The 11,527-nt window shown below is 36.5% G+C and overlaps 1 protein-coding gene across 1 annotated transcript in view; it reads left to right on the plus strand.

Annotated features, from left to right (window-relative positions):
* Positions 1 to 11,527, plus strand: part of LOC107599375 (plexin-A1-like) — a 247,168-nt gene that overhangs the window by 140,160 nt on the left and 95,481 nt on the right. Inside the window, exon 8 of the mRNA XM_016290954.1 lies at positions 6,500 to 6,614. Coding sequence (XP_016146440.1) covers positions 6,500 to 6,614 — 115 coding nt within the window. The remainder of the gene's footprint in view (positions 1 to 6,499; positions 6,615 to 11,527) is intronic.

Consider the following 11,527-nt stretch of genomic DNA (forward strand, 5'->3'; position numbering starts at 1 on the left):
TAGACACACACTTTTATAGACACTCCCTCTTTTTTTTGTGTGTGTGTGTGTGTGTGTGTGTGTGTGTGTGTTAAAGCCTTCGGTTTGGCACAATGTAATGGTGACATCTGATTTCCTGTCTTGTGAGTGTCATCATTGTCATTGTTTGTCAAGGTTGCTTAGCATTTTGCTTGCATATTGCTTGCATAATATATAATGTACCAATTAACATACACTTACAATTTTCTTTCTTTTATGGGTTAATAACAACAACAACAACAACAACTATTATTATTATTCATTATTATTATTATTATTATTGATTGATTGGGTTGGCACCATCATTGTGACATTTGTTTTCCAGTTATTATAATAATATAATAATTCATTTTCATATTTCATTTCACCATAACTTTTTACCATAATATATATGGTATTTTCTCCATTTATTTATTTATGCACCATCATTTTTTATATTTAAATGATACTACAAGAAAACTTCATTAGCATTATATGTGAATTTCAGGGGAAACATTTAGAAAGAAAAGTATATTTTGTCACAATAGTTTGATTCGTTTCACAGTACTGGCGGTAAGGAGGATGACATGGCGCTTTTGAGGTGCGTGTCAGCAGTGATGGGTTGAAATGTAGGTGCCTCTTCAGGAAGTAAGATCTGAATAATACAAGATCAAAGTGTGCCAATGTGACATTCATTAGTGGATGTTTCTCTCTCTCTTTTCTCCTCTTTCTTCCTCTACCCTGTTTTTCTCTGGTCTCTTCCCTTTTTCTCTCCCGCTCTATTCCTTTTTTTGTTGTTGCATCCTTGTTTTTCTCCTTTTCATTCATTCCTCTCCCTTAGAATCTCTCTATTTCTCTTCGTCAGGTTCAGCTAGTCCTTTAATTCAGCAGCTCTTTTGTCTCATGTAGTCGGAGCGGAGTGAGGAGAAAGCTTTATCATGCACCAGCAGCGGACGTGAGCCTTTGAACATTTGGCACAGACAGGGGAAGAGGCATAGAGCGCACTTCTCGCCTCTTTGTGACGCTCTCGCTGACCACAGAAGCCTTTTCATGATGTGAGGAAAGCACTGGGCGTCTGAGGAGGATTTGGGAGCAGTGAGCTACATGTAGCTCGCGGAGTGTGTCTTAAAATACTGAAGAAGCGGTGCTCTGTGTAGACCGTACTTCAACATTAGCGTTGTAGCTGGAAGGCCTTTTTATTTTAGCGAATTAGTTTTTGTTTTTGTTTTTTTATGAAGTATTTTGAATTCCATCACTCAAAAGTGTTCCAGGTCCCTGTGTATTTCATTTTGTATTAAAATATTTTTTATTTTAATTTTATATATATATATACACACCAGTGTTGGGGACAGTTACTTTTAAAAGTAATGCATTACAATATTGCGTTACTCCATAAAAAAGTAACTAATTACGTTACTTTGTATGGAAAGTAATGCGTTTCGTTACTTTTGCGTTACTTTTTAAATCTGGACAGGGCTTGCTTGTTTGTTTGTAAAATAGAAAAGTTATATTTTTTGGCAAATATAAAAGCATTTACACACCAAAAGTGAAATGAATAAGCCTCAGGCTGAAGGGAAAGTACATTTACGTCCGTACAGTAGAATGCAGAAGAAGAAATTTCAACACACTTCAGCAATAAAAAAAAAGACACAAATGTTTGTCTAGAGTAATTTGTGCTTATTAGTACGGTTGAACTGGATCATCGAAGGTCAGAAGCAAAGACATTGGTTAATAGAATGGGATTAAATACATAAAATATATTTGTGTTGTTTAACATTTAATTATTGCAGGTTTGCGTCATACTCTGAGTTGCATTATTTTTATTCATTTTGAGGAATACTGAATCAGTTTTTTTTTTTGTGAGTGAGATGAATTAATGCATATTCATATTTATTTTAGAACGACAGTAACATCTTCTGATTTCTCTCAACATGGGGACAGGAGAGCTGTCAATCAATGAATTGAAAAAAAAAAAGTAACTTGCGTTACTTATTTGAAAATAACTCAGATATTCTCTTGTAAATTAAAAAGTAATGCGTTACTTTACTAGTTACTTGAAAAAAATAATCTGATTACGTAACTCGCGTTACTTGTAATGCGTTACCCCCAACACTGATATATACAGTATATATATGATCCTTAAGAGTTTTTAATTTTGACTTTAATGTCCAATGGCAAACAAAGGGAGTGTTCTAGAAATCTGTTCCATTTGGTAACACTAGTGGTGCAGAAATGACTCACTTCACCTTTAATATACAGTTGTGAAATGGTTTAGAAGTACTGCGCAAATCTGTTTCCACCACTTATGTCAAGCTCAATTCATTCTAGAGTTCATGATAAGAAACTGCTCCCACGCAACTCTTCTGTTATGACTTTATGAGACTTGACTCCGAGACTAGAGCACAGATCAGCGTCCTTGTCCTCCCCTGCCAAACAGCAACAAAATCTTCCTCTGTAACCATAGCAACGAAGCCAACCTACACCTTGGTCTCAGTGCGGTGTGTGGAAAGTTGACAGATCAGTGTTGTTTGTGACATTCTTCTTATTTTTCACCTTGAGGTGTCAACTCTGTCAAATGTGGGCTCAGTCGTTAAATGTCTTAAACGAACAAATCATCAGTGCTATTGATGTAAATGAGTCATTTGAAACTGTTGAATGTGAAGCTTTGCTCTCTGATCATTTTCTGTGTGTAAACCTGAATGAATGGGTTGTGTTTGTATGTTTAGGTTTCTTTTCTGATGTCTTTTGTCTTTGATCTGTCTCGCTCTCTGTCCATCTCAAACCACCTGCTCTCTGTCACCTCTGCTATAGAGAGATGAAAAGTGTTGAGAAAAGGGAAAGAGAAGACAAAAGACCTAGATTTGTTTGAAAAAAAACATCTTGGAAATAGGGTGTAATCATGGATGGTTGCTAGGGTGCGAAATGAATAAATAATGGCCTAAGTGTTTTTTTTTGGTCCGTTGCTAGATCACTGCTAGATGGTTGCATAGGTGTTTTTAGTTTTTAATGTGTTACTGTGCAGTTGCTAGGAGGTTCTGGGTGGTTTGAGTGTTTTTGTGTTCTTCTGTGTGGTTGCCAGGGTGTTCTTAGTGGGTGCTAGGGTGTTGCTAAGGTATTCTGAGTAGTTTTTAGTAAGTTGTTATACAGATGATGGTTATGGGTGAATGCTACTAAGGTATTCTGAGTGTTTCAGTACATTATGTGGTTGCTAGGGTATTCTGAGTGTGCGCTAGGGTATTCTCGGAGTTTAAGCATGTTATGTGGTTGCGAGGGTGTTCTGAGTGGGTGCTAGTAGTGTTCATTTCGTTAACGAAGACTATGACGAAAAATGTTCGTCGACAAGCTTTTTTTCCCATGACTAAGACAAGACGAAGACGCGACGATAATAAGGTCAATAAACGATAACTAAGACTATACCAACATGCAATTTCGTTGACGCAATAAGACGAGACTAAAATGTATTCAAAACGATAAAAACTTTACCAAAAACCTCTTTTTATTTTCGTCAAAAAAAGGAGACAAAATGTTATTGCGCACAGCTCTACACGCCTCTGCTAGGCGAGCTTATATGAGTGCGGTTGCCAGATATCAAGAGTTAAAATCCCGAATCTGAGCTTTGCTGTTACAAGGATACATTTTCTGCCCAGTGTTTTGCTTATTTTAAGCAATCTGGTAACCATGCACATTGCGGAAGCGCCGCCGCCGATGATCTGAAAACACCAACAAACAAGCTGGAGTTTAGCGATCTAAATGAAAGCGTCATTCAGCCGGTCAGTGTTCTGTCATGAGACCTCGACTATATTGTTTGCCATTGTGATCGCTGAATAAATACACTTACTCAATCGCTGTTGTTTTAATAGACAGGGCTCGCAAAATCGCTAGCCCGACATCCCGGGGCTATTGTGTTTTCCAGTCGGGCTACCAAAATGTATCACCACTCTGCCCGACGGGCTATACAGATCTCCCGCGGGTCCTTAAAAACTCATAAAGTGAGTTGTATCAAACCTAAGGCCATAAAAAGTTTTAAATACGTTACATGGTATAAGAAATATAATTATAATTTCAAGAGGTCTTACAGTTGGGGACGGAAAGACAAGAGTCGCGATACGGCTGGATTAAACTTCAAAAGGCAACGATGTCATTGAATAAATATGAGCGCTGCACGTTTCAAGTCAAAAGGCGGTGTGGATGACTTTATTTGAATGTATCTGAAGTGAACCGACTGTCCTCAGAAACGTGTCGTTGGCATTTTAATTTTATCTTTCCTATAATTCCTGATAAAGCAGCGTTTATGAGCGCTGAGCTGCTTTGTGTACAGCCGTTACTGGGGAAACCGCAATATTTCAGTGCTCCTAAAGCGCCACCTCGTGGCAGAGAATGAATTTGCATTTCCTGTAAGCCTTTCTTGCTGTTTATGGTCAATGCAAATATCAACTCATGTTTTTACGCAGAAAACACATAGAGTTGTAAATGAGAAAGAAGTTAATGTGCCTTCTAAAAATCTAAACAATTAAGATTTTGACAAATAAGTTTTAAATTGACATCATTTATATGCTTGATTTATCCCTTTTCATAAAAATGGTCTAAAGGTAGAAATGCTGTTGTATAAGATATTTGTTTTTGTGAAAACCTGTATCTGAAATGTAAATCATGTAATTTTATGGCTCAGTACTGTATGTTACCACAGACATTGTCCAACTCCACTCATGCTGTGTGTTCATTTTACTTGTGCAGCTCTTAAAATGGGTCATAAATTGCCTTAAATTTATTTTTTTTAATTCTGCAGATACCCTGTAATAGTGAAATAAAATTCCTTTCTTCATATTTGTTGATATTTGTGTATTGAAAATATTTTTGATTGACATTTAAACTCCTATCTGATTTTCTATATTTAAAAAAAAAAAAAGGCTAAATTAATTTTCGGGCTACCAAAATCTGAAAAGTACCTGCCCGAAGGGCTACCAGGGATTTTGATGTAAAATACACCATGCATAGCCTATGTCCACATTCTATTGATTTGTGCTTACTGGTGAAAGTGCAATACCTGAAATGCATCAAACATTGCGATTATAATTTTGAGAATTTAAAAACATTTTTTTATCAGTGTAACCATTATACAGAATGACGAAAATGTGACTAAGATTTCATTGACTAAAACCTGACTAAAATGCTCATACATTTAATTGAATAAACAAAAACAGGACAAGGTTGTCTAAATATGATAACTAAAATGTGCATTTGACTAAGACTAATACTAAATTAAAAATGGCTGCCAAAATGAATACTGCTGTACGGTTAATTCATAAAAATCTTATTGCTAAAATGTCAAGTTTTCATTGACTAAAACTAGACTAAAATACTTCAGGTGTTCTTTGACTAAAATGTTGAGACTTTTAGTCGACTAAAACTTGACTAAAACTAAATAGGATAAGGTTGACTAAATATGATAAAAACTAAGAAGGACATTTTACCACAGGACTAAGACTAAATTGAAAATAGCTGATGAAATTAACACTAGGTGCTAGTGTGTTACTAAAGGGTTCTTAGTGTTTTAGCTCATTGTTATGGGATTGCTAGTGTGTTCATGGTGGATGCCAGGGTGTTGCTAAGCTGCTCAGAGTGTTTTAGCTCGTTGTTATGTGGTTGCTAGGGTGTTTCTTCTTGGATACCAGGGTGTTAGTAAAGGTGTTCTCTCTGTTTTTAGTACAGTATGTGGTTGTTAGGGAGTTCTGAGTGGGTGTTACTAAGGTGTTCCGGGTGTTTCAGTACATTACTTGGTTGCTAGGGTGTTTTGAGTGGGTGCTAGGGTGTTAGGTGTTCTGGGTTTTTGGATACATTGTGGTTGCTAGGGAGTTCTAAGGTGGTGCTAGGGTGTTGCTAAGGTGTTCTTAGTGTTTTTTGCACATTGCGGTGAGGTTGCTAGGGTGTTCTGGGTGGTTGCTAGGGCTTTGTGGTTGTTAGTGAGCTGCTATACGAATGCTACCTGTGTTCAGAGTTGTTGCTAGGGTGTTGCTAAGGTGTTCTGAGTGTTTTAGTATGCTACAATATGCAATTGCTAGTGTGTTCTGGGGGGTTGTTAAGGCTTTGTGGCTACTGAGTTGCTGTACAAATGCTAGGGTGTTGCTAAGGTGTTTTTTAGCACATTGTTATGCGATTGCTAAGGTGTTCTGACTGAGTAGTTTTTAGTGTGTTGCTATACAGTAGTTGGGGTATTCTAGGGGGTTGTTAGGGCATTCTGGTGTGTGCTGTGGCTTTGGTGGGTTCTAATGAGTTCTGAGTATGTTTTAGTGTATTGTTATGCGGTTGCTACGTGGTTACTAAAGTACTCTGAGAACAAGCTAATAATATAATTGTGCAAAGCACCAAAGTCCAAATGCTAATAGAGGAACGTGAGTATATGTCATGTGGAAATGTCATGGTTTGATATAGAATGCATCCATATGTGACTTAGCCATTAATAACTGAATAATACTCTTTTTCTCTGGCTGTCTCTTCTTGATAGGTGTCTTTCCTGTGTGAATGGCTCCTTTCCATGCCACTGGTGCAAATACCGACACATGTGCACCCACAATGCCAACGACTGCTCCTTCCAGGAGGGCCGCGTCAACATGTCAGAGGTCAGTCTTTCTAATACAATACATACAATTACACGCAAATCACTTTCTGCTCACAACTCTCTTTTCATTTAACCGGAAATTGCTTTTCATGTTTGCGACCCATCACCAACAAATCCAGGGGTGCATATGCACACATCGGCGGTCATGTCCCATTGTTTTTTTTTGCGCTGGCTTTGTGTGAGCAGCTGTTCTAAGGAGAGCGGCGCTGGATTAATGCACTTATAAATGGCACTGACTGAATGACTATGCAAATTGTATCGTGTTGTACATTTACAAATGCTACATTTGCATAAAAACCAATATCAATCACATCTCCCCCTTCTTTTCGTATGAGCGCTGGAAGTGCAAGAGGCGACATTACGTGTGTACAGTGGGTTATGATTACCGACGCACACACACATCAATCCTCCACATGCCCATTCTCGACTGCCGAAGTCGTCTCAGGGGAGCATTTGTACCTCAAACCGTTTCGAGTCGACCAGGGGGCTGTTCACATGCTCTGCAGCTGTTAAACAGCGCTTTCTGCACTGAGAGGGGCATTTGGGTGTAATGTACATAAATGTTTACCATTTTGCACACAGCCTTATTGCTGTTCTCTCCCAAACACCTTCCTGCTGTGCTGCAGTATCTAATTCCTCAATATTAGTTGATCTAGGCTCAAAACGTTTGCGTCTTGCACCTGAGTGGCAGATGCCACTGCCATACACCATCATTTTTGTTTCTGTATGTCTTATGTACACTTGATTTATACTAGTAATAATAATAATAATATTGTTGTTGTTGTTTTAAAAAATAACAGTAATAATTAAAATAATAATAATATTTATTATTATTAGTAGTATTTTATTCTCATGGTTTTTATTATTATTATTATTATGTTTCAAGTGAAATAAGTTAATAATAATAATAATTATTATTATTATTATGTAGTTCTCATTATTTTTTATCATATTTGTTTTAACTCAAATACATTTAAATTCTTAAAATGTGCCATAGACCTGTTTTTATATTGAGTTTATTCATAGAAGCTTTTGAGGATGCCTTGAAGGAGTAAGACATTTTTACGTTATTTTCTTTTTCTGTTTTTATGATTCATTGTTCAAATTAATATTTATATTGATGTTTGCATGGAATAGTTGTTTAGTGCAATGTGCAGCGAAATGTCTTTAACACTTTATCCTTGATTATATTCATAATATGTAAGGGCCTTGATAGCTTTATTGATTTTGTAGAATGGTTACTGCATAATGCGAATATCAAGGACACAATTTTTCATAAAAATGTTATTTTATTAAGCAAATGTATTTTTTAAGTCGCTCTGGTTAAAAGCATCTGCTACATGAATAAATACATGAATGTAAATGTAAATTCGTTAAGTGTAATCCTTCAGCTGGAAAATAGTCCATCTTTGACAGTTAGTATTACGCCTAGATTATTATGTTATAGATGATTCATTTGGACGAGCATTACGTCATAACCTGACATGAGGCCATTTATTGTGTTGATTGGGTGGAGGATGAGGGTGAGACATTGGCAGGGTTTTGTGGGTGAAGGTGTGGAATTGAGGCAGGGAGTGAAGGATAGGTGTGTTTCAGATCTGGTATCTTCAGGTAGCGGCAGTTAATAACCAGTGGTTGAAGTGAGATTTTGGAGATTGCTTTTCATTATTATTGGCAGTGGAGTCTCAAAAGCGAGTGAAGGTGCCTGCCTAGACAACATTTCTGGGAATCATAAGAGCATTCTGGTGATGAGTACGAACCTAAACATTAACACCAGTGCTACATGTTGTCAGTCTACTTTTAGACTGGTTAATAATAGTAATAATAATAATACTTAAATAAACAAATAAATAATTCTTCGAAAAATAAAAGAATAATAATAAATAAAAATAATAAAAATCCTTAAGTAAACAAAAATAAATAGTTTGTTAAAACATAATAATAATAATAATATAATTTTATTATAATCCTTTAAATAATGCATTCTTAAAGTGATAATTATTTTTGTGGTCGTATTTGTGAGGAACTGTACAGTATGTGCAGATAAATCTTAATTGATATTAATTTATTTATGTATAACAATATTCATGTTAGAAAAGTGATTCAAAAGCGTATGACTTTAAAAACCTATAAATAAATAAAATGTTAATACTAACAACAATAATACATAATAGAAATAAATACTACTTTAAAACGTAATAATATGATTATTTTATTATAAACCTTTAAATAAATTATTCTTAAAGTAATAATTATTCTTGTGATCATTTGTGTGGAACTGTATGTGCAGATAAATCTTAATTTAAGATCATATGTAACAATATTTAATCTAGAAACGTGAACAAAGAAAGAAACAAATGCATGATTATTATTATTATTAATAATAATAATAAATTGTTTATTTTACTTTCTTTAAATGAGTTACAGGCAGGCTTTTTAATCAATTTTCTAGTGTGAATACTGGGTTATATAATTTAAAATTAATATTTGTCCGTAAATACAGTTTCCGCAAATACAGTTCCCTCAGTCCCTTTCAGAATCACTTTATCTCTGCCATTATTAAAGTTCAGTCTCCAAACAACCTTACCTTAAAAAGTAGCCAAACATCCTCTCAGAGACATGAAAGATAAACCATGCAGTCACAGAGCATAATGAGTCACATTTGCAAATCAAATGTATATAAATCAACATTTGCCTGACAGCGGATAAACATAGGAACACATTAAATCTGACCAGGCGGAAAATTACTTCAGTAAGCCACACTTGAGGAATCCACAAGGAGAAATAAACAAACATACATATAAACAAACACACAAATAGCGCCGTTAACACATTTGTTCCAGCATTTGTTATTTGTGAACCCAGCAGTCGGCCAGTAGCTTATTTAGTCACACCTGGACAGTGGTTTTGCCCTTTGCTAGTGCCAAAAGTGCCCGACCATTTCACAGATCCGTACCAAAGGTCGTGCGGAGCCGGAATATTGAAATGTGTCCTGCGTTCAGCATCGCTTTTGGATTAATAATGAAGTGGGTGTACATCTCGCTGTTTTCTGTTTCCAGCCTACACGGCATGTGCTGTCATGCAGACACGCTCAAAATGTGCCAACACTGATTGCCCGTAAATGGACCAGAGAGATTGAATGAAAGCCGCTGACCCACCTTGGGAACCCAAACATTGCCGTAGTCACTTTCATCCAACCCAATTGAGATACAGCCGCCCAGTGCATAAGCATAATGAATGGAGTTTGTTTTAAGGATGATGAAACTGGTGTTACGGCTGCGTTCTCCCGCTCATTTGAGACTCATTAGTGTGTGTCTCCGATGAGACAAATGGAGGTTTTGATAAATAAGTCATAGGGTGGTATATCGCAAAGGAACTGCTCGATGCACCCGTGGGATCTGTGTGATTCAGTAATGCTCTGCCTTGCATTTGCTCTTATAAACAAAGACATGTCACCCATGATAATAGCAGAAAAAGCAAAGGATTGTGGGGGTGTTTGTCCTCACCCTGGTGCATATGTGGTTGTAGTGTAAATAGGACAGTATACAGCTCTCATAATTCATACAGAGCTGTTAGCATTAAAAGCTTTCTGCTCAAAGCTATTGTACCTACATTGTTGTTTGGTAATAAAACGACATGCACTGCTTCCTGCAAATATTTTATCCATAGCCTTTCAAAAGCTTTTTGGGGTGTTTTACACAGACACCAAAAACAAGTCGTTCTTTTGTCTTCTTGAAAGAAGGGTATGTTCTCCGGCTTTCACAGCTTCAATTATAAGCAGTATAACTAATATGCTGCCGCTGAATATGGAAGCTGCACAGTTGAGTTGATCGGAGACTTTTTATTTTTTATCAGGACATCCACCGTGTTTATACTTTCTTCCTTTTTGCTTTGAGAGACTTAATTAAAAATGAGAATACATTTATATTTCACTTTTAGTTAGTCACCGGAGCCCGTAATTTCATTTTTAGATCCGTCATAATGCCTGTGTTTGGTTCATAAAGCTTTAAAGGGATTTCAAACCGTTAAAATAATAGAAATTGAGACTTATGAGTGTGCACTGAAAAGTAATTGATTTGTTAATGTTTGTAAAAGTAACTGGTTGAATAACATCTATACCCAGCTGTCTTGTTGAATTACAGTTTACCCCATCTCTATATTTGTAATATAAATATATAGTTTCAAAGTTTCCTGTCATATAAAGCTTATTTAAAACAAAGCACAAAAAATATCTTGATTATCCCCAAGACTTTTGGGCAAATATTCTGTGGACTGATGAGACAAAAGTTGAACTTTTGGAAGGTGTGTGTCCTGTTACATCTGGCGTAAAACCAACACCGCATTTCAGAAAAAGAACATCATACCAACAGTAAACATGGTGGTGGCTGTTGTGATGATCTGGGGCTGCTTTGCCTCTTCAGGGCCTGGACAACTTTTCATAATTGACGGAACCATGAATTCTGCACTCTATCAGAAAATCCTGAAGGAGAATGTCCGGCCATCAGTTTGTGACCTCAAGCTCAAGCGCACTTAGGTTATGTAGCAGTTATGTAGTTTGATCCCAAACACACCAGCAAGTCCACCTCTGAATGGCTCAAGAAAAACTAAATTAAGGTTCTGGAGTGGCCAAATAAAAGTCCGGACTTCAATCCGATTGAGATGCTTAAACAGCCAATTCGTGCTCGAAAACCCTCCAATGTGGCTGAATTAAAACAATTCTGCAAAGGAGAGTGGGCCAAAATACCTCCACCGCGATGTGAAAGACTCATTGCCAGTTATCACAAACACTTGATTGCAGATGTTGCTGCAATGAGTGGCACAACCAGTTATTTTAGGGGGCAATTACTTTTTCACGTAGGGCCAGGCAGGTTTGGACAGCTTTTTTCCCTTAATAAAAGAAATCATCATTTAAAA

This window comes from Sinocyclocheilus grahami, unplaced genomic scaffold (genome assembly GCF_001515645.1).
Source record: "Sinocyclocheilus grahami isolate Dianchi unplaced genomic scaffold, SAMN03320097.WGS_v1.1 scaffold13.1, whole genome shotgun sequence".
Taxonomy (NCBI): Eukaryota; Metazoa; Chordata; class Actinopteri; order Cypriniformes; family Cyprinidae; genus Sinocyclocheilus; species Sinocyclocheilus grahami.